The sequence below is a fragment of the Asparagus officinalis genome, chromosome 3, assembly GCF_001876935.1.
Source record: "Asparagus officinalis chromosome 3, Aspof.V1, whole genome shotgun sequence".
Classification (NCBI taxonomy): Eukaryota; Viridiplantae; Streptophyta; class Magnoliopsida; order Asparagales; family Asparagaceae; genus Asparagus; species Asparagus officinalis.
In genome coordinates, this window is record NC_033796.1 from 25,005,756 (window position 1) to 25,029,942 (window position 24,187).

Genomic DNA, 24,187 nt, shown 5'->3' on the forward strand with positions numbered 1-24,187 from the left:
CAGCGCTTCCGAGGGCGTCGGCTCCTCTACCACCGCCGTCGACGTCGGTGCTTCACCTGTTTCCCCCGTGGGCTCGGTCCAGGGGTCTTCTGCCCCAGACCTCACGTCTCACCCTGCGTTTGAGACCCTCCAGAGGTTGGATGGTTTGGTGCATGGAATCGCCATTTCTGTCGGCGAGGGTGCCGAGAGGTACTATGGCGCGCTTCCCCTCGTGGAGGCGGGTCTAAGGGCGGTCCGCCGCGTGGACGGTACCTCGCTCGCACGGCGGTGTGAGCGGGAGCTTGGTCGCGTGGAGGGGTGGATGTACCGCCTCGAGGAGCTGGTACACGACGACACTTCGGACGCGCCACCGCCTCTCTCGATGCGCCTCATGCTCGAGCGTGAGGAGCGGGCGAAGCGGATCCTGTTGACCAGAATGGATGCTTATACGGACGCCGCCTTCTTCGAAGGCGCTGGGTTCCTTCGCGGCGAGGCGATGCTGCGGGAGCTTGAGCAAGAGAACATGGAAATCTGCCGTGCTGCCGGAGAGGTGGACCGAGCGCTTCAGCTCCTCCGTCAGGAGGAAGAGGACGGTGAGGCTGCCTTTGCCCAGCTGCGGCAAAAGCAGGAGGAGGCGGCGAAGGCCCAGCGCGCGGCGGACCTTTCGGCGGTCAAGGCTAAGATCGCTGCCTTCAGCCTACTGGAGCTCCTTTAGTGCCTGCTTTGGCTAAGCGCCCCTTCTGTTCTTCCTCTTTTTTTTTGTAACTCAGCCGATGCCGACCGCATCACAACTAAAAAAAAAACTTATGCATGTAAATTTTGGCCATTGATGGCCTTTGGTTTTGCTTGTCCTCAGGTTCGCATGCACAGTTTCTTTTTCTTTCTTTTTTTTTTGGTATGCATTCGGCTCGCTTTGTCTTTTGGTTGAATTCGCCTGTGCTGCTTGGCGCTTGGGTTGAGCTGCTCACGCCTCCTCTGGCGAACCTGTCTTGGACTTGGCCGTTAGGTCTTTTCTTTATATATTTTTTTTGCTATCCACGACGCGGGGTCGGGTCAACCCCGACTTTCGCGTTGCAGCTCAAGTGGGACCAAGAGGGTAACACTTAGCCCGAGACCAGAAATGACTGCTCGTTCATACGGCTCGTTCATACGATCAACCGAGGTCCCTGATCTTTGGCTTGCCACCCGGTGGGTTGTCGTTCGGAGGAACCGTCAGGCGTGACGCCTGTCGAGCCGCCCTTGATAATTGTTATCGTCCGTGAGGGCGACGACACAGGACAATCGAATCGTTCAGGGATGTAGGAATGTGACGATCGATTGTTGTAGGAGCCATCGCGTGGTAGGCTGCTACCCATCAGTTATCCTAAGGGATTGTTAGGATATCTGGAATAAGCCAAATAGTTCAGGGACGTAGGAGTGTGACCATCGGCCGAAGTAATAACACATCGCATGGTAAGTTATTACTTAGGCTGTACGGTTCGCCTGTACTGGGAACCTGGCTCGAGAAGTGGAATTCGTTTAAACTGTTAAGCTCGCCTGATCCGAGCGGTTCGCTTATACTGGGAACTTGACTCAAGAAGTGGAATTCGCCTAAACTGTTAAGCTCGCCTGATCTGAGCGGTTCTTATACTGGGAACTTGACTCAAGAAGTGGAATTCGCCTAAACTGTTAAGCTCGCCTGATCTGAGCGGTTCGCCTGTACTGGAAACTTGGCTCAAGAAATGGAAGCGTAGGGAATAGTTTAACCTCTTATACCAGTTGGAGGATGTGAGGACCAGTTTAGACTCATGCACTCATGGGAGTTCGGGAAGAAGAACTAAGGGTGGTACTTCTTCAGATATTTGTCGTTGATGGGCATCTTGATCTTATCGCCGTTTGGCTTAACGAGGTGATAAGCTCCATTCGAATAAACTGTCTCTATCACGAATGGTCCTTCCCATTTGGGCTGAAATTTGCCCTTCTTCTTAGAGGTGAGGATCATCGGTCGGCGAACGGCCAGTACCAGTTCTCCCTCCTTGAAGGCTCGGCGTTTGACTTTCTTGTCGAAAGCCTTGGTCATTCGGGCTTGATAGAACTCAATGTGCTGTTGAGCTTTTAGTCGCTTGTCGTCCAACGCTTCGAGCTCCGCGAGTCGTCGTTGGTGATTATCCTCCACCGTCATCTCCGCTGCTAGGGCGACGCGGAGGGATGGGATTTGAATCTCTAATGGCAATACGGCTTCACAGCCGTACACCAATGAGTAGGACGTGTTGCCAGTCGGTGTGCGAACCGTTGTGCGATATGCCCATAAGCTTTCGCCTAGCTTTTCATTCCAATCGCGTTTGCTAGTGGAAGTTAGCTTGGTCAAAATCTTGATAATCGTTTTGTTGAAGGCCTCGGCTAAACCATTCGCCGAAGGGTTGTAGGCCGTGGATGACAGGTTTTGTATTCGGAACTTGTCACAAAACCTGGTGAACGCATGGCTGATGAACTGTGTGCCGTTGTCATGAATAATACGCCGGGGTACGCCGTATCGGTATATGACATGGTGCTTGATGAATTTGATCACGTCATTAGTCTTGACCTCTCTTAAGGGGACGGCTTCGGCCCACTTAGAGAAGTAGTCGGTGATCGCGAGGATGAAGCGATGGCCTCTCGCTGATGGCGGGGATATTGGCCCAACTATGTCCATCCTCCATGCCTCGAAGGGCCATGACGCCTTCGTCGGGTGTAGGTCTTCAGGAGGTTGATGCATGTAGTTGTCGTGGATTGGCATTCGTGGCAGCGCTTTGCGTAGGCGACTGCGTCGCTAACCATCCCAGGCCAAAAGTAGCCTATCCTCCGCAGGCGATCCTAAAGCTTGGGTCCAGGCTGATGAGCCCCGCATGTGCCGTCATGGGCTTCGCGTAGGGCCTCCTGCGCCTCTGCCTTTGAAAGACATCGAAACAACAAACCATCGTATGACCTCCGATATAGCATCTTGGTGGTCGAATCATAATAGAACCTCGAGACACGTCGTCGGATAGACTCTCGTTCCCTTGCGTCTTCGGGCAACATGCCGTATAGAACGTAATCGATGATCGGGAGACGCCAGTCTTCCTGATCGGGCTGATCCGGGGTTTGATGGGTGGCGTTCGCCTCTGGGACATCTTTTAATCGAAAGAGTTTTCGGCTTGCGACTGTGACCCGTTGGGTCGTTCCTAAAGGCTGGGCCAAGTTAGCCGCCAAGGATGCAAGAGTATCCGCATGCGTGTTCTTAGAACGGAGCACGTGCTCAATGCGGAAACTCTTGAATGACCCTACTAGTTTGATAGCCGCTTTATGGAGCGGGATGAGATCGTCGTTCCTGACTTCGTATTCGCCAGTCATTTGCTTAATGATGAGTTGGGAGTCGCCGTAAGCCTCCAGATGCTTTATCTCTAACTCTTTGGCCAACTCGAGCCCTATGAGTAACACGTTGTACTCAGCCATGTTGTTGGTGCACGGTTCTGTCAAAGAAAAGGCTCGGAGTAACACATGGCCATACGGAGAGGTGAGGACCACCCCCACTCCTACAACAATAGAGCCGCTCGTGCCTACACGAGACGCGACGTCGAAGAACATCTGCCACACCTCTGGTGACGAAGTTACATTAGCTTCGGGGGGTTCATCTGGCAGATCTTCAAATAGGTCGGTCTTCGCCCTCAGCGGGTGACTAGCCATAAGATCGCAGATGGCCTGCCCCTTGACCGACTTTTGTGGCATGAAATGGATGTCATACTGAGATAGTAGGAGTGCCCATCTGGCCAAACGCCAATTCAACGCTGCCGGTTGTATCATGAACACTCGGATGGGGTTCATCCGGGAAATAACATGAATTGTCTGGCCAACCAGGTAGTGCCGCATCTTTTGGATGGCGAACACTAAGGCCAGGTATTCCTTTTTGATCAAAAGGTCGTGGGTTCGACTCCCACTGTGGTCGCCATCTTCTGTATGGTGTAAATTTTGATCTCCCGAAAACAGAGAACTTCGTTTGTATTGATAAGAAGGCTTATTATAAACTAATAAATCAAAATTACAACAGAAGCAGAGGGAATGCCCTCTTTGTTTAGTGTGGGGACTTTTGGTAGCTACAGGATGCTTCGCTCGATGCTCGTACCGAGTCTGCTTCCCTTGGACCGTTTGACCGAGGTTGCTGGAGAGCTTCAGTACGCAGTAGAAGCTCGGTTTGATAGAGTTCGGGTCATCTAGCTCGCCGGCGATCGGGGCTCAGAACTAGGAAGTGGTGCTGCAATGCAAAAGTTATGCAGAGAGCTTGGTCTCGATCCCCTTTCTCCAAGTTTTTCGACCTCCTTTAACGGTTGCTGGAAGAGGCTTTTAAATGGAAGAGAGATAGTTTGGCTGTTCCTTGAATTATGGGATGTGACCATACACTGTTCAGGGATAGCCTGTTGTTCACCTGTACCATGAGCGGTCATTCGAGGGGCCGTGTTTTGCATCACGTCACGTAGGAGTGGGAAAGTCCCTCCTCGTATGTGTGACAACGGCTGTCAGATGCTCGAGTGGATCTGCACCCACACCGAGCGCCGGCGGCTCTCACCCTTCGCTTGGACAAATGAGGTGAGTCGCATTTATGAGGGTGCAGGTTAATTTGGCGTTTGTCTGACCACTTGTACCGTGAGCGGCTATTCGGTGGGCCTGGAGTACCGTGTCTTCTCTCTTCAGGTCGAGAGAGGTGGGAAAGCGTGTTCCTGGTACTTGAGTGGGCTTGGACAGCTCGCCGAATGCTGGCGGATCCGGCTCTTGACTCGGACAGCCGAGGTGAGCTGGATTTATGAATGTTCAGGTCGACTCGACACCTACCCAATCATTCGTACTGTGAGCGGCCGCTTGACGGTCTTGGAGTACTGTGCCCTCTCTCTTCGGGTCGAGAGGGGTGGGAAAGCCCATCTTAGCACGTGGTGTAGCAGATACCTGGCCATATTAGCGGCCTTGAGGTTTGCTGGCGGATTTGAATACAGACTCGGTCGGGCGAGGTGAATTCCCGTGGCTTTGGGCGACTTCCCCTTGTAGGCGAATTTCTTGTAAGCTCACAGAGGTATTTTTTTTACCGTCTACAAGCATCAATTGCTGGGATGACATGAAAAGCTCGTTCCTCAACAACTTCTTCGACGATGACACTGAAGTGTCGATCAGAGCTCTTCTGGATGAGAAGCAGAAGGACAGTGAGTCAGTTGACAGTTTTGTCAAACGCTTCCGTAACAAGGTAATAAATTGCAGAGATCTTGTCACAGAGGAGTTTATCTTACAGACGTGTTATAATAATCTCTCTATCGATGTCCTCGAAGTCATGGGGGTTGTTCCCTCAACCACCTGAAAGGAATTAAAACTACATGGAGAACAGGTCGAGCGTTTCCTCAAAAGAGAGGAGCTCGAGAGGGGCCAACCGACGACCAAAGTACCTGCAATTGCTGACGATGTTCATCAATAGCCACCTTGGAGGCAACAAGAGATTCTTAATCCGAAGTTCCAGAAGGAGTATTCTTTCGAAGATGATAAAGTTCTAACCATCTTCAAATACCTCCTCACCAACAATAAGATCAAGCTACCACTGATTACAAATCAGGAGGAAGCAAACAAGATTTTGGATCCTAAGTATTGTGCGTACCACAGGAGGGTCCATCACCCCACTAAGACTTGTATTACGCTGAAAAACAGTATTCAAACCTTGGTTGATGTCGGCATCATAACGCTGAAAGAAGCCGAATGAGAATAGCATCCTCCGACAGGTATATGAGGTTAAACTGCTCTCATCCTCTGACAGGTATATGAGATTAAACTTCTCTTATCCTCCGATGAGTATAAAAGGTTAAACTACTTCTTTGTGATATTCCAATGGGTATATGAGTATAAACTACTTCCTTTATTTCCAGCGAGAAGTTTTTGGAGAATATTACACATAATATTCTTAAGGATAATCCGAGATCAAAGATTTGTTCAAGTCTACGCCCAATACGCGTTGTCGGGTGGCTTATTCCCGTAATAATGACGAAGTCTATGTATTCAATATCATAGCATAAAATCTAAGAGAGTTAACTCTTTTAGCATAATGTTATATGCGGAACGAACTTAGATAATCTGCATGCTAGTCCGACTCAAACAGTAGTCGGTAAAGGCTTATTAAATTCGTTGATGGCTGAGGATTTGCCAAAAATCTTATAAATCCGATAGTCATTGACGCACTAGCTTCAAATCAGTTAGTCTCGTGACTTGAGCACCCGAGACAATATTAATTCCAGCCAAAGTCTCCATGAGGAACTTTGAAAGCATTTGTAATGATAGTCGTATCAGCTCCAAAAGCTGAACCTACAACCAAAACTCCTACTGTGGTCGCCAGCGTGTTTGTGTCAAAAGTTGATTCCATTGCCAACGAACTCAATATAACCATTTATCGATTACGAGTTCGAAAAAAAGAGAAAAGTAGATCTTTTTATAAGATCGACTTATACAATGAAAATAAAAAGAAAACAACTCTTGTCAAACAGCACAACAACAGTTTATCTCCTGTTATTTACGTGGGAACTTCGCCTGTGCCGGGGACGCGTTAGTCTGTGGACTATCGCGAATCAGATCCGATTGATAGATTGATAATTAATTCTCTTACTTCACGAAGAAAGTAATCACAGCAACGGTAACCCCGACCAAGCGAGATTACGGCTCTTCTTGAGATTAAGATCAAGCTTAAATCCAGAGGAATATGGGGAAATAAGTCTTAAATCTCTCGAACTCTCACTTTTTTATTGAGGAATTTCACTAAGATCTGCTAACTCTCTAAAATTCGTGCTCCACTCTCCAATTCGATAGCACTTCACCCTCTTGATTTTTAGATCCAGAGAAATAAGCCCCTAGGCTTGTACTTATAGGTTTTGGTTGGGGGATTTTTGGATAAGAATGATGGATTCAGCCTTATCTTCAACTAACAACCATATAACCACGTTTAGAGATAACATTTAGGCAGTTAGGAACCTCTGGAACAGAAGAAATCCCGTGAGAACCCGTCAAAAACCGCCAAAACGTATTTTTTGATAACATCTGTACGAGCCACTGGCTCTGGCCGAGTCCGATTTGGTACGACTCGGTCGCTAGCAGCTATTCTGGTTTTCCAGGTTTTGACCAGTTACGTCGTTTACGCGTATTTCATCGTTTCACTAACTGATACGCTTTACCGATTTGGTTCATAAGTTCCGTGAATACGCGGACCGCTTGACGGTGGCCGATGAGCGTGCAGGCCACTTGGTAGAGGTCGGTGAGCACACGAGCCACTTGAAACTGGCTGATGAGTGTGCGGGCCGCTTGGAGGTGGTCGATGAGTGCACGGGTCACTTGGTTTGCCGTTTTAATGGCCGATGAGCATGTGGACCACTTGGTGGTGGCCGGTGAGCACACGGGTCACTCGGATAAACCTTCTCGATTTGGATAATAATGTTTATCGTCTCCTCTTCGTCTCGAGCTGCATGCGGGGACCTATAGGTATTTTTAGACGCCTACAGATACCCCCTCTAAAGTGTTTTAGCCTCATTTTCTTATAGAGGAGTCTGAAATACTTTGGATGTGATAGTCCCTACCTTCAGTCGGTGTCAAAGAACCAGTAATTGGCTTCAATTCTTGACTTCTTCGATTTCCAGTCTATTCAATATTTTGACGAATAGCTAAAATTCCTCTGGCACTGCGTTTATCGTCTGGCCGTTGTTGAAGTCTCGAATTGAAACTGATGAATTGGTTTTGGTTCGCGCCGTTGAGTTGACTTTGAGTTGACTATTTTCATCAGAAATTCATATCTGAATTTTGGGATTGATCGGAGGCTACGTGTTGACCGGCGTATACACAGTTTATACTCATATGTCAACTGGAGTTTATACAGTTTAGGCTCTTAAGATATTGGAGCGGGGAGAATCAGTTTATACTCGTATACTCATAGGAGTTTCGGGAATCAGTTTAACCTCGTGTACCCATTAGAGGTTCAAGGAGATACAGTTTAGACTCTTATACTCATTGGAGTATCAATACGGGTGTTGAATACGTCGGAAAACATTCAAAATAGGTCAAAATGTATGCGAAGTGTCCTCGGAGGCCTCCACACGTGTGAACCAGCACCTCATGTCTCACACGTGTGCGAGCCAGTATTTCGCGGTTCGCACATGTGCGAGCCAGCAAATGATGCCTGGCCCGGTCCAGTTCAATCCGGTTCAGAGCTTGATTTGGATTCGGTTCAAGTGGTTTGGGTTCGGTTCATGGGATTTATAAAATCCCCAAAAAGAAACCCAAAATCCTCTCTTCTCCTCTCCATCGTTTCAGAGTTTTCTCCTCTTCCTAGATTTCTGATCCTTCTCTTCCAAGAATCCCATCTCTCCCACCTTTAAGTCCTTCAACTTCTTCTTTAAATCCATCAACTTCCTCAAATCTTCAAGCAAGGCAAGCTAGGGTTTGGGTTTGGAGAATTCCCATCCGAGCTCTTTGGCTTCAATTTGATTTCTTCATTTTGAATGCTTGATTTTTTTCAAAACCCTAGCTTTTTTTATTTAGGGGAAAACACAAAGCTTGATCTTGGGTTCTTGAATGATGGTTGAACCTTTGAGGGAGGCTTAGTTTGGGTTTAGACGTTTCAACCTTTTAGTTCTATGCAAATTTTCAGTCTTGCCTATAGCCGAAATTTTGGGTTTTGATGATGATTCTTCTTATTTTGGTGATGACCGAAATTCTCCATCTAATTTGATTTTGGGATGAGACTAGAACCACTTGACTTCACCCTTAAGAACAGATTTGCATCTCCTTTTCATTGTTGTTTTCTTGTTTGAGAACTGACTTTGAATCGTGAACTGAAATCATCACTTGTTTGAACATCATCTAGGAATTAAGATTGTTAACTCATATAGACATATCTGATACCCTTGATCTTTTTTGCTTGGCTCCAATTGATGACTGAACTTATTTGCTGGCTTGATTTGAATACTAGAGCCTACCCTTTAGCTTGAATCATTTGACTTAGCTTGATTTGAACATAGCCCGAAGCTATTATCTCAATTTTGTGTATTGATAAAAACTCAATGTCCCAATTCTTATATCTGTAGGTTTAATTGGATTTTTAACTGAAAAGTCTTATTTTTATAAAATTTCAGTTAAATATCGCAATTTTCTTTTGATTATTAGATTGTTGCCTCTCACTTCTCAACATACCTAAACCACTAATTTTCTTTGTAGATTAGTCATGTCGCTGAAGGGATCACGCATTGCGAAGGATCGCTCTGCTACTCAGTCACCTGAGGCAGAGCTTTTTTCTTACACGGGTAACTTTTTATTGCCTTGGCTTGTAAATTCGACATTAGTATATCATATTACATATTGCATCTCCGCTTTGTTCTCCTTGGTAAGGCAATTGGGAAGAGCCGACATACTCCTTCGTGAGGGTTGACGCTTCAAAGCCGTGTTTTGCTTGGTCAAAATACGCCTTAATCAATTTAGGGCGATTTCCGACTACCTTATACTCCGGAGGACGGGTATATTATCATGTTACTCATATGACAACGTACATCATGCTTCGTGTGTATAATGCAGTCCAAGTCGTCTCGCCTACATGATAAGCACTTTTCCTTTTTGCTTAGAAACCCATATGAACATATTATATATTATATCCCCGCTTTGTTATCCTTGGTGAGACAATTGGGAAGAGCCGACATCCTCCTTCGTGGGGGTGAACGCTTAAAAGATATGTTTTGCTTGGTCAAGATGTGTCTCGAGGCAATAAGGAGCGATTTTATATTGTATTGTGTTACGTAGGACGAGGTATATTGTCGCGTTGCTCGTGCGATAATGTGCCTCGTCTTGCATGCACGTGATACCGTTAAAATCGTCTCGCTAATTATAGGGTCGTGACTCTATCTCACTGATCCGCGAGATCAGTTAAATGCTTGCATACATAAAGAAGAAAATCTCGTAATTGCATTTTATAAATGCGTATTACTTGTTTCAAACGAATTTCCTTCAAAGGTGATCAATGCCAATGCAGTGGAAGGCCGCTATAGCGAGGCTTATGCTTCTGCTAGAGATCCTTTGTTCATCCCGGCTATTCCCCAATTTTCTCCCTGAAGAACTCCCTCAGCTGGTATGTAAGGGAGATCGTCGTACTTTACAGTAGTTGATCACCGACACACCCCTGGTCGATGATCTCAACTCTACTCATCCCTTAAAGAAACCAGATTATTTATTCGGTGACTCTGTTGAGGACTCGATTACTGTACCCCTTGAAACCAAGCATTGGTTGCATAAGGACGACGGAGGCTCTCTATATATCCCTCCCATTCCTCATCATCGCTCGTTGATTTGAATTATGACGGCAAGCTGTTAAACGGGAGATATCGTGGGACCTGACGGAGGAACGTGAACGCGTCCATTGCGGATACATCACTCATCAATCTGCTCCTGGTTCAAGTAACAGAAGTCGTGTCACCGGATTGCATCCCGATGTATTGGGATTGAATGACCCGCCATGAGGTGAACTTTGTACGGTTGCTAACACTTTGAAGAATCATCTCGCGAGATTGGGGCGAGAGATGTTTGTCACTAATCATAGGTGTTATGGTTGGGTCCATTCCTCAGATAAACTTTGGTGGACTCGCCTAACCGGCTATGTTCTCGCCCGATGGGGTGAAGAATTAAAGGCCAGTCATCTATACGCGGTTGTTCGTGCTACCATGTATGGATTGACAATCAGCATTCCCCATTTCCTTGTATTCTTAGAGCTCTACAATCCCGACACAAATATATTTCTGACAAAATGCGGGGAACTGGGATTGGCTCTTCACGAGATGAACAAGGTTTCGGACTTACCAATGGGAAATATGGTATACCAGGAGTATTTTCCTTCGAATCGGGAATTACATCAGTTGAAATCAGTTACTCCGAATCGTTGCGACACCTTGTGGGATCTCACCTGTCATTACCATGTAGCCTTGGCAGGTGCCGATCCGTTATCGAAAAAGACCTGACCGCAAATCAGCTTGAAGAAATTTGCAGATTATTTATTCAGGAATCTAGAAAGCAATTCTGGTGAAGCGATATGTGAGTTGGGGCCATTAACTCCATCAGAGATTAATGAGTTAATCAAGAAATCCAGCGCCTAGTCCTACACCACCGCTGGTATCGAGAATGATTTCCCCGCTGGGACTAAGTTTCAAACTTTCCTATGGCATGCGATGAAACCTATTCAACCGACGACTCTGTTGGTCGGTTATCTCGCCATCTGGTTAAAGAAATGTGTGGTCCCATACCAATCCACGGATGCTCTACCTGTAGAAGTACTTTACCCACCTGTTCAACTTGCTCATCGGAAAAGTCATCTTTCTCTTCTCCCGGGGATGATCGCTGACATCCACCGCGGTCTACGCCAAGTAATTAGTACTTTCACACAGAAAGGAAGTAAGTCATCGGCTCAAATTCAAACGGTGAAGGTGGAGGGAGCTGCCTTACACGTATCTGGTAGCATGGTTTGTTCTTCATCGCTCTGACATGATGTTCGCGCCGAGTGCTGCGGATCAATCTGTTCCCCTGCTATAGCTGCTAGAAGATTGTAAATGGAAAGGACGGGGATTCATGGAAATAAAGAGACGAGATGAACAAGGTTTCGGACTTACCAATGGGAAATATGGTATACCAGGAGTATTTTCCTTCGAATCGGGAATTACATCAGTTGAAATCAGTTACTCCGAATCGTTGCGACACCTTGTGGGATCTCACCTGTCATTACCATGTAGCCTTGGCAGGTGCCGATCCGTTATCGAAAAAGACCTGACCGCAAATCAGCTTGAAGAAATTTGCAGATTATTTATTCAGGAATCTAGAAAGCAATTCTGGTGAAGCGATATGTGAGTTGGGGCCATTAACTCCATCAGAGATTAATGAGTTAATCAAGAAATCCAGCGCCTAGTCCTACACCACCGCTGGTATCGAGAATGATTTCCCCGCTGGGACTAAGTTTCAAACTTTCCTATGGCATGCGATGAAACCTATTCAACCGACGACTCTGTTGGTCGGTTATCTCGCCATCTGGTTAAAGAAATGTGTGGTCCCATACCAATCCACGGATGCTCTACCTGTAGAAGTACTTTACCCACCTGTTCAACTTGCTCATCGGAAAAGTCATCTTTCTCTTCTCCCGGGGATGATCGCTGACATCCACCGCGGTCTACGCCAAGTAATTAGTACTTTCACACAGAAAGGAAGTAAGTCATCGGCTCAAATTCAAACGGTGAAGGTGGAGGGAGCTGCCTTACACGTATCTGGTAGCATGGTTTGTTCTTCATCGCTCTGACATGATGTTCGCGCCGAGTGCTGCGGATCAATCTGTTCCCCTGCTATAGCTGCTAGAAGATTGTAAATGGAAAGGACGGGGATTCATGGAAATAAAGAGACGGCTCTAGGACCATAAATGCTGGGTTTTTCCTACATGCTTTCTTCGGTTTTTGAGCTGATATGGTGATTCATTGGTTGATGTGGAGAGGCCTGGTACGGGTCGGACCTGCCTTGACGTCGGATGCTTTGATTGGCTAGTAAACATTAGGCCTGGTTATCTGATTTTTCGAGTGAAGAATCGTTGCTACATAGAACCGTATCTACCGTGTAGGTTTGCGCAACAACTTAGATACGATCAGATATATATCGGGAACCCAAATCCTGAACTTCGGACTAACGACGGCTTGGTGGATGGTGCCCGGGCGTGGCTGTGGAGTATTACAGGTTGTACCGGCATAAGGTTTAGTGAAGTTTAGAATTTGGGTTCCGATATATATCTGATCGTATCTGAGTTGTTGCGCAGACCTACACGATAGATACGGTTCTATGTAGCAACGATTCTTCACTCGGAAAATCAGATAACCAGGCCTAATGTTTACTAGCCAATCAAAGCATCCGACGTCAAGGCAGGTCCAACCCGTACCAGGCCTCTCCACTTCAACCAATGAATCACCATATCAGCTCGAAAACCGAAGAAAGCATGTAGGAAAAACCCAGCATTTATGGTCCTGGAGCCGTCTATTTATTTCCATGAATCCCCGTCCTTTCCATTTACAATCTTCTAGCAGCTATAGCGGGGGAACAGATTGATCCGCAGCACTCGACGCGAACATCATGTCAGAGCGATGAAGAACAAACCATGCTATCAGATACGTGTAAGGCAGCTCCACCTTCACCGTTTGAATTTGAGCCGATGGCTTACTTCCTTTCTGTGTGAAAGTACCAATTACTTGGCGTAGACCGTGGTGGATGTCAGCGATCATCGCCGGGAGAAGAGAAAGACTTTTCCGATGAGCAAGTTGAACAGGTGGGTAAAGTACTTCTACAGGTAGAGCATCCGTGGATTGGTAGACTTTTCCGATGAGCAAGTTGAACAGGTGGGTAAAGTACTTCTACAGGTAGAGCATCCGTGGATTGGTATGGGACCACACATTTCTTTAACAACAGGTGGGTAAAGTACTTCTACAGGTAGAGCATCCGTGGATTGGTATGGGACCACACATTTCTTTAACTAGATGGCGAGATAACCGGCCAGCAGAGTCGTCGGTTGAATAGGCTTCATCGCATGCCATAGGAAGGTTTGAAACTTGGTCCCAGCGAGGAAATCATTCTCGATACCAGTGGTGGTGTAGGACTGGGGGCTGGATTTCTTGATTAACTCATTAATTTCTGACAGAGTTAATGGCCCTAACTCACAGATTGCTTCACCGCAATTGCTTTCTAGATTCCTAAATAAATAATCTGTAAATTTCTTCAAACTGATTTGCGGTCGGGTCTTCTTCAATAACGGATCGGCACCTACTAAGGCTACATGGTAATGACAGGTGAGATCCTACAAGGTGTCATAACGATTCCGGGTAACTGACTTCAAATGACGTAATTCCCGATTCGAAGGGAAATACTCCTAGTATACCATATTTCCCGATTCGAAGGTAAGCTCGAAACCTTGTTCATCTCATGAAGAGTCAATCCCAGTTCCTCGCGTTTCGTCAGAAATGTATTTGTGTCGAGATTGTAGAGCTCTAATAATACAAGGAAATGGGGAATGTTGATTGTTAATCCATACATGGTGGCGCGAACAGTCGCATATAGACCGCTGCCCTTCAATTCTTCACCCTATAGGGCAAGAACATAGCCGGTTAGGCGAGTCCACCAAAGTTTATCTGAGGAATGGACCCAACCATAATACCTGTGATTAGTGACAGGCATCTCTCGCCCTAATCCCGCGAGGTGATTCTTCAAAGTGTTAGTAACCGTACATAGTTCACCTCACGGGTGGTCATTCAATCCTAATACACCGGGATGCAATCCGGTGACACGACTTCTGTCACTTGAACCAGGAGCAAATTGATGAGTGATGTATCCGCGATGGATGCGTTCACGTTTCTCCGTCAGGTCCCACGACATCTCCCGTTTAACAGCTTGCCATCGTAATTCAATCAACGAGCGATGACGAGAAATATGAGGGATATATAAAGAACCTCTGTCATCCTTATACAACCATTGCTCGGCTTCGAGGGGTACAGTAATCGGGTCCTCAACAGAGTCACCGAATAAATAACTGGTTTCTTTAAGGGATGAGTAGAGTTGAGATTCTCGACCAGGGGTGCGTTGGTGATCAACTGCCGTAAAGTACCACGATCTCCCTTACGTACCAGCTGAGGGAGTTCTTCAGGTTCACCCGGAGCAAATTGGGGAATAGCCGGGATGAGCATAGGATCTCTAGCAGAAGCATAAGCCTCGCTACAGCGACCTTCCACCGCATTGGCGTTGATCACCTTTGAAGTAAATTCGACTGAAATAAGTAATGCGCATTTATAAAATGCAATTACGAGATTTTCTTCTTTATGTATGCAGGCGTTGAACTGATCTCGTGGATCAGTGAGATAGAGTCACGGCCCTGTAATTGGCGAGATGATTTTAACGGTATCACGTACACACAAGACGAGCCACATTATCGCACGAGCAACGTGACAATATACCTCGTCCTACGTAACGTAATACAATATGAAATAGCCCATTATTGCCTCAAGACACGTCTTGACCAAGCAAAACATATCTTTTAAGCGTTCACCCCCACGAATGAGGATGTCGGCTCTTTCCAATTGTCTCACCAAGGAGAACAAAGCGGGGATATAATATATAATATGTTCATATGTGTTTCTAAGCAAAAAGGAAAAGTGCTTGTCATGTAGGCGAGATGATTTGGACTGCATTATACACACGAAACACGACGTACGTTGTCATATGAGTAACATGATAATATACCCGTCCTCCAGAGTATAAGGCAATCGAAAATCGCCCTAAATTGATTAAGGCGTATTTTGACCAAGTAAAACGCGGCTTTGAAGCGTCAACCCTCACGAAGGAGGATGTCGGCTCTTCCCAATTGTCTCACCAAGGAGAACAAAGCGGGGATGCAATATGCAATATGATATACTAATTTCGAATTTATAAGCCAAGGCAATAAAAAGTTACATGTGCAAGAAAAAGGCTCTGGCTCAGGTGACTGAGTAGCAGAGCGATCCTTCGTAACGCGTGATCCCTTCAGCAACATGGCTAATCTACAAAGAAAATCAGTGGTTCAGGTATGTCGAGAAATGAGAGACAACAATCCAATAATCAAAAGAAAATTGTGATATTTAACTGCAATTCTATAAAAATAAGACTTTTCGGTTAAAAATCCAATTAAACCTACAGATATAAGAATTAGGACATGAAGTTTTTATCAATACACAAAATTAAGATAATAGCTCTGGGCTATGTTCAAATCAAGCCAAGTCAAATGCTTCAAGCTAAGGGGTAGGCTCTCGTATTCAAATCAAGCCAGCAAATAAGTTCAGTCATCAATTGGAGCCAAGCAAAAGATCAAGGGTATCGGCTATGTCTATATGAGTTAACAATCTTAATTCCTAGATGATGTTCAAACAAGCGCTGATTTCAGTTTACGATCTAAAGTCAGTTCTCAAACAAGAAAACAACAATGAAAAGGAGATGCAAATCTGTTCTTAAGGGTGAAGTCAAGTGGTTCAAGTTTCATCCCAAAATCAAATTAGATGGAGAATTCCGATCATCACCAAAACAAGAAGAATAATCATCAAAACCCAAAATTTCGGCTATAGGCAAGACTAAAAATTTGCATAGAACTAAAAGTTTGAAACGTCTAAACCCAAACTAAGCCTCCCTCAAAGGTTCGGCCATCATTCAAGAACCCAAGATTAAGCTTTGTGTTTTCCCCCAAATCAAAAAAGCTAGGGTTTTGAAAAAATCAAGCAATCAAAACGAAGAAATCAAATTGAAAACATAGAGCGCGGGTCTTACCTGAGTTTGAAAAAGAATCAACAAAGAAGGAGCCCCGTTGAAAAGAACAGCAAGAGGAGCTCGGATGGGAATTCTCCAAACCCAAACCCTAGCTTGCCAGAGCCCCGTTGAAAAGAACAGCAAGAGGAGCTCGGATGGGAATTCTCCAAACCCAAACCCTAGCTTGCCTTGCTTGAAGATTTGAGGAAGTTGAGAGGAGCTCGGATGGGAATTCTCCAAACCCAAACCCTAGCTTGCCTTGCTTGAAGATTTGAGGAAGTTGGGGGAGTTAAAGAAGAAGTTGAAGGATTTAAAGGAGGGAGAGATCGGTATTCTTGGAAGAGAAGGATCAGAAATCTGGGAAGAGGAGAAAACTCTAAAACGATGGAGAGGAGAAGAGAGGAAGTCAGGTTTCTTTTTGGGGAATTTATAAATCCCATGAACCGAACCCAAACCACTTGAACCGAACCCAAATCAAGCTATGAACCGGATAGAACCGGATCGGGCCAGGCATCATTTGCTGGCTCGCACGTGTGTGAGCCACGAAATACTGGATCGCACACGTGTGAGCCATAAGGTGCTGGCTCGCACGTGTGGAGGGCTACAGGGACACTTCACATACATTTTGACCCATTTTTGAATGTTTTTCGACGTATTCAACACCCGTATTGACACTCCAATTAGTATAAGAGTCTAAACTGTATCTCCTTGAACCTCCAACAGGTACACGAGGTTAAACTGATTCCCGAAACTCCCATGAATATACGAGTATAAACTGGTTCTCCCCGCTCAAATATCTTAAGAGCCTAAATTGTGTAAACTCTAGTTGACATATGAGTATAAACTGTGTATACGCCGGTCAACGCGTAGCCTCCGATCAATCCCAAAATTCAGATATGAATTTCCGATGAAAATAGTCAATTCAAAGTCAACTCAACGACGCAAACCAAAACTAATTCATCAGTTTCAATTCGAGACTTCGGCAATGGCTTCATCAGTTTCAATTCGAGACTTCGATAATGGCCAGACGATAAACGCAGTGCCAGAGGAATTTTAGCTATTCATTGAATAGACTGGAAATCGAAGAAGTCAAGAATTGAAGCCAACTACAGGTCCTTTGACACCGACTGAATGTGTGGACTATCACATCTAAAGTATTTCAGACTCCTCTATAAGAGAATGAGGCTAAAACACTTTGGAGGGGGTATCTGTAGGCATCTAAAAATGCCTATAGGTCCCCACATGCAGCTCGAGATAAAGAGAAGACGATAAACGTCATTATCCAAATCAAGCTCTGAACCGGATTGAACCGGATCGGGCCAGGCATCATTTGCTGGCTCGCATGTGTGAGAGCCGCGAAATACTGGTTCACACACATGTGAGCCATGAGGTGCTGGCTCGCACGTGTGGAGGGCTTCGGGGACACTTTGCATACATTTTGACCCATTTTTGAATGTTTTTCAACGTATTCAACACCCGTATTGACACTCCAATGAGTATAAGAGTCTAAATTGTATCTCCTTAAACCTCCAACGGGTACACGAGGTTAAATTGATTCCCAAAACTCCCATGAGTATACGAATATAAACTAGTTCTCCCCGCTCTAATATCTTAAGAGCCTAAACTGTCTAAACTCCAGTTGACATATGAGTATAAACTGTGTATACGCCGGTCAACATGTAGCCTCCGATCAATCCTAAAATTCAGATATGAATTTCCAATGAAAATAGTCAATTCAAAGTCAACTCAACGACGCGAACCAAAACTAATTCATCAGTTTCAATTCGAGACTTCGACAACGGCTTCATCAGTTTTAATTCGAGACTTCGACAACGGCCAGACGATAAACGCAACGCCAGATGAATTTTAGCTATTCGTCAAAATATTAAATAGACTGGAAATCAAAGAAGTCAATAATTAAAGCCAACTACATGTCCTTTGACAACGACTGAAGGTGGGGACTATCACATCCAAAGTATTTCGGACTCCTCTATAAGAGAATGAAACTAAAACACTTTGGAGGGGGTATCTGTAGGCGTCTAAAAATACCTATAGATTCTCGCATGCAGCTTGAGATGAAGAGGAGATGATAAACGTCATTATCCAAATCGAGAAGGTTTATCCGAGTGATCCGTGCTCTCACCGGCCACCACCAAGTGGCACGCATGCTCATCGACCACCAAAACGGCAAACTAAGTGACTCATGCGCTCATTGGCCATCTCCAAGCGGTCCGCGCACTCATCAGCCAGTTCCAAGTGGCCCATGTACTCACCGGCCGCCACCAAGTGGCATGTACGCTCATCAGCCACCGTCAAGCGATCCGCGCATTCACAGAACATATGAACCAAATCGGTAAAGCATATCAGTCAGTGAAACGACGAAATACGCGTAAATGACGTAACATGTCAAAACCCAAAAAACCAGAATAGTCGTCGGCGGCCGAGTCGTACCAAATCGGACTCAGCCAGAGCCAATGGCTAGTGGCTCGTACAAATGTTATCCGAAAATGCATTTTGGCAGTTTTTGACGGGTTCTCACGGGATTTCTTCTGCTCTAGAGGTTCCTAACTGCCTAAATGTCATCTCTAAACGTGGATATATGGTAGTTAACTGGAGATAAGACTGGATCCATTGTTCTTATCTAAAACACCCCAACCGAAGCCTATAAATACAAGCCTAGGGGCTTATTTCTCTATATTTGAAAATCAAGAGGGCGAAGTGCTGTCGAATTGGAGAGTGAAGCATAAATTTCAGAGAGTTAGTAGATCTTGGTGAAATTTCTCAATAAAAAAAGTGAGTTCGAGAGATCTGAGACTTATTCTCCCCTATTCCTCCGGATTTAAGCTTGGTCTTAATCTCAAGAAGAGCCGTAATCTCGTTTGGTCGAGGTTATCCCTGCTGTGATTACTTTCTTCGTGAAGTAAGAGCATTGATTATCAATCTGTCAATCGGATCGGATCCGTGGTAATCCATGGACTAACGTGTCCTCAGTACAGGCGAAGTTCTCACGCAAACAACAGGAGATAAATTGTTGTTGTGCTATTTGATAAGAGTTGTATTCTTTTTATTTTTATTGTATAAGTCGATCTTATAAAAAGATCTACTTTTCTCTTTTTTCGAACTTGTAATCGATAAATGGTTGTAATGAGTTCGTTGGCAATGAAATCAATTTTTGACACAAACACGCTGGCGACCACAGTGGGAGTCAACAGTCTCGTCATTGAATAATAAAAGTTTGTGTTAAGTTTGGTCATTGTTTGGAGCTATAGAACATTCTTTGATGTTGAGGGTTTTTTGGAGGCCATTTGGATGAACTACGTGAAGCTTGATTCTTTGAACAAAAGGATACATAGGCAATCTTTTCGATGCAGCCGGTTTGGATTTGTGAATTTCGATGGGGGGAGATTGTTTAAGCTCTCGTTTGGGTTCCCGACTTGTGGATTGAGTATATTGTCGTGGATTTATTCCACTTCGTACTGGACGCAACAAGTAGGACATTTGATTACTTTGGTGTTAGCTCGGTTTTGGGAGAAACTTCATCGAGCTGGAGATTTGTAGGATTGGTGAACTCTATTGAAAAAACTCAGGAAAAACAATCTGGAAACTAGCTTGTCAACCGTGAGGACTTCGGCGGTCGACCAAAAACGTGCACAAGATGGAAGTAGTTTCTGGAGTTGGGATGATCGACCGTCACGGTCGACCGCCAGGGACCCTGTAGAATTCTGGGTCTCTGTATTTGGTTCGGTCGACCGTCGCGGTCGACCGTAGAAACCCTGTAATCATTTTAGGTTTCTGTCGTTGCGTACGGTCGACCGCGACAAATTTGGCGGTCGATCGCCAGTCGGGTTTTGAGTTGGGTTTGGATATCAGACTCGTTTCGTTATGAGCTGATATATAACCTTCAACCTGATTAATTAGGGTTAAGAAATGACGTTTTTGAGCAGCTTTTGAGAGTGTGTTGTGCATCCTTTGTGAGAGAATTTGTGAGAGATTTAGAGAGCTTTGTTTGAGGGTTTTTGGTGAGATTTGTAACCCTATTTGTAATTCTCTTTATCTCTAATAGTAAAACTCCTCCCTCCTTGCCCCGTGGATGTAGGCAATTTGCCGAACCACGTAAAATTCGTTTGTCTTGTTGTGGTGATTATGTTTTACTTATTGGTCATGATCTATCTCGTTCTTGTTTGTGCTTTTTTTTCGTGTGTTTCGAATTCCGCTGCGCACAACAGCCTGTTCCTTTAATAACAATTGAAGAAAAACTAAGATGCGCGATAATGATGTTTAGGGAATATTTGAATTGAAAAGCTCGAATGAAACAATAACTGAAACTTTGGAATATATAATTATTTATGTACCTGAAGCTGCAAGGATATTGAATGATGGAAGAATAGGAAATGCGAAAGAAGAGATGTTGTTGTTCAATACTGGAACAGAAGAGGAAGAGATCTCCATAGATGAACTGCAGTGATAAGATCAAAGTGGCAAAATTGAGTTAGGCAGGCAGTGTTACTTGAATTAGTATTTGCATAAAGTAAATGCTAATATATTGATTGAACCTTTTCTTCTGTTTGAGGGTCACGCTCGGTTTCACAAGGCTTAACTTCAGGAGTCTGAAAGCAAGGTTTTCCACTAGATATTGGAACCAACTTCCACATAAGAAACAATGTAAGTAACATTTAATCATCACTATGACATAACCATCTACATTTTCCCGTTATTCATTTCATGCCGCTGAGCTCCTCCAGCTTCAGCAGCAACAATCAAATCTTGGGCATCTCTAATTAATGTAAAGAAGTAGCTTTATGGGTTAAGACTAAATAAACTATAGAAGAGAAGTTTTATTAAAAAGATAGAAAAAAAAATTAAACTGACCTTGCTTTATCTGCTGCAGTAGTTGTATCATCTGGTTTCTTCTATTAAATATATAAAAGAAAGCTAAATATCATATTGGGATAAAAGAGAGTATCAATTTGAATAGTTCTCCCTTCTTTGATCTTTGGCATGAAAGCTATTAAAAATGCACCAAGAAACACAATTCAACCCACAAATCAAAACTAACATGAAAATTGAGAACATGGGTTTCTGTTGTTGCGCCCAATAATAAAGAAAATCAACAAATGAAGACCCAAATCAAAAAATTCGAAAGTTCGTTGCGATGACATTACAAGGAAAAAAAAGGAGTTAAAAAAACACATACGAAAGGAGCATAGCTCTGCGAGATCTGGAGCCAGAGCTCGGCAGTCCTGATTTCATCCTCGTTCTCCTCGTTCATGAAATCGAAGAATCGAGGCGCGCAGAATTCATACGACTCATCAGCCTGAGGACAATCAACTCCATCCTTCGACTCACTCCACATTAGGGGGAAAAACCCCTTTTCAAGAACTCGTCTTTCTCTTCAAAGAATCGAGCGAAAGTGATAGAGAGTTGTTGGAGTGCTGCTTGGTTCTTTGTTTCACACTCTGGAGAAATTTGGGATATCGTATGAAGGGAGAGATGAGGGGAAACTAGCAAACTTGTGATTTCTAGCGGTCGCATTTTACTTTCTTTTGAAACTGGGGCGAGTTCAATGAAGCGGGGGTCTCTAATTTGGGGTCTCTAATAAGGCAAGATGAGCGAGCATCGAGCTTATGTGCTTGATAAGTATTTTGCGTAACGGCTATATTTTGTTTGTGGCGCTGGTCACCTGCCTTTGTTATGGGCTGTAATTGGTTGGCCCAGAGCCCAATTACCAATTGGTTAAATAGTTTTTCACATTGTCATCCAAATCATTAAACCTATTTTATCTCCCAAACTATGTATAAGAGGCGAAACTATATATAGAGAGAGAGAGAGAGATTAATGGGTATCATTGTCATAGGAAGATATTTCCTCCTTGACGCCTATGTGGCACAATCGCCACCATCCTCATAAAGTAGGAGAGTATGTGTGAGTTGGTGGAGATTTGTGCCTACTTTATGAGAATGGTGGGGATTATGCCACATAGGCGACAAGGAGAAAAATCTCCTCCTATAACAAGGATACCCATTAATCTATTAATATTTTATATTTATTATATATATATTTATATCTATTAATTATTTATATATTAATATTTATATATATATATAATTTTATAAATATATAATCGGGAGGTGAACTGGCACGGTAGGCAAATTTCTAAGCTGCAAGGTGATTATGACATGTGAGCCTCCACGATGTGACCTGTAGGGGGCTAACATATTACGATATAAGATATTATAATTATATATTATATTATATATTATATATTATAGAGGGAGGAAGAAGAGAGAGAGATTAAGGGTATCCTTGTATAGGAGGATTTCTCCTTTATGCGCTCTGATCACATGATTAGCGACATTAAGTGGATGTATCCGCTCCATTGAACTTTGACTCTACATATTCTACCCAACACAGTTTGTGACCTCGTCGTTTGGACCCTTTCATCCACTCGTATCAATTACGGTTTGAATGAATAGAACTTTTCCTGGCTCGTGAGGCGTCAAACGACGACGGACTTCACCCCAACTGAGTGTGTTGATGGGGTTTTAGAATATGGAGATCAAGTTTCCGGAACGTTTACATATGTCGCTCATCATGTGATTTAGAGCGTCAATGAGGAAATCCATCCTATGACAGGATACACTTAATTCGATATAGTAGTATTATAATATATATTATATAATTATATATATATATATATATATATATATATATTATATATATTTATATAATATTATAGGTGTGCATCGTAGTGTGAAAACTTTGTGTCAACTTATAAATGTGTGGTTATATACCCCTTCACCTTTATTTCCTAAAATAATTATAATTATACAACCAATATACTTTCTCCATCCTGGATCGTAAATAATACACATCTATAAGAGTCCTTTGAATATCTTCGCATGCCATTAATACATGTACCACATTTGACTTTCATTTGTTCCGGCTCTTCTGACGTGCATCAATCGCAGATAGTATGAAGACATGTGATACCGGTAAGTTCAATACTCAAAAACAGTCAAATGATTAGAGTGCTGATCACCGATTAAGCAATATATTGGATCGTGTAGGAACCATATCAGAACCACCCTATAAGAGTGAGGTGATTTTCACCATTGATAAAGATAGTCGGAATTACCAAACTAACCCTCTAATCACTCGTGAATGGTATTATCAACTCTTTTTATGGCATACTCTAATAGAATCCTTACTCAATTGGAGCCGTGGTTGACAATTCCAAGACAAAACATTAGAAATGGCATCGACATGAATGTAAGAATTTGTGAATTAATAAATAAAATAATAATGATACAAATAGTCCCCCGAATTTAAAAAAAAAACAGTTAAAACGATGGTAAAAAATAAATGGCATCAAACCAAAGCAGCTTATAAGGAAAGATTAAATTATGGTGAAACGTATGTACAGAATCAAAATTAATTATACACTTAAAACAAGCAAGCAGGAGACAGCTGGATATCGAAATCTTTATGTGGCAGCATCCCTCTTAAACTGAGTTGATATCGTGTGATACTTGGCTCTGCCATCTGCAGACAACAAAGCCAGTCAATCTTAAGCCAAAGCTTCATGCAAGTTGACAATTCCTAAACAGAAGAAAAAAATAAACAGCAGACTGACCTTGAGAGAAGAAACCTTGCAAGTGGGCTTAGGTTCGGGTTATCAACTAGCTGCGCACTTGATTGCCTCTTGCTCTCCGCAGCGTCATGAGCAACTTGATTGCTTCTAGTGAATGCCCGTGTTGCAACATCCTGAAGTCCTTTTACTGAAGGTTCCTTACAACTGAGGGAATCACAAGGTTAGGATTTGGTTATCCGAAACGAAAATATGAAGAGTAAAGGTGGAGAGGAAATTAGAAGGACCTTCCAAGCC

The 24,187-nt window shown here is 43.9% G+C and overlaps 2 protein-coding genes across 3 annotated transcripts in view; both read right to left on the bottom strand.

Moving 5' to 3' along the window:
- The window catches only part of LOC109833464 (protein TPX2-like), an 87,637-nt gene extending 65,749 nt beyond the window's left edge, over positions 1–21,888 (bottom strand). Inside the window, exons 1-3 of the mRNA XM_020401137.1 lie at positions 21,172–21,888; positions 20,856–21,076; positions 20,655–20,758 (exon numbers count right to left, since the gene is read on the bottom strand). Coding sequence (XP_020256726.1) covers positions 20,655–20,758; positions 20,856–20,975 — 224 coding nt within the window. The 5' untranslated portion in view covers positions 20,976–21,076; positions 21,172–21,888. The remainder of the gene's footprint in view (positions 1–20,654; positions 20,759–20,855; positions 21,077–21,171) is intronic.
- Positions 23,655–24,187, bottom strand: part of LOC109833466 (serine/threonine-protein kinase 4-like) — a 9,637-nt gene continuing 9,104 nt past the window's right edge. For both annotated transcript variants that reach the window (XM_020401140.1, XM_020401139.1), the window contains exons 18-20: positions 24,178–24,187; positions 23,936–24,097; positions 23,655–23,844 (exon numbers count right to left, since the gene is read on the bottom strand). The exon at positions 24,178–24,187 is cut by the window's right edge and continues 130 nt beyond it. In XM_020401140.1, coding sequence (XP_020256729.1) covers positions 23,805–23,844; positions 23,936–24,097; positions 24,178–24,187 — 212 coding nt within the window. In that variant the 3' untranslated portion in view covers positions 23,655–23,804. The remainder of the gene's footprint in view (positions 23,845–23,935; positions 24,098–24,177) is intronic.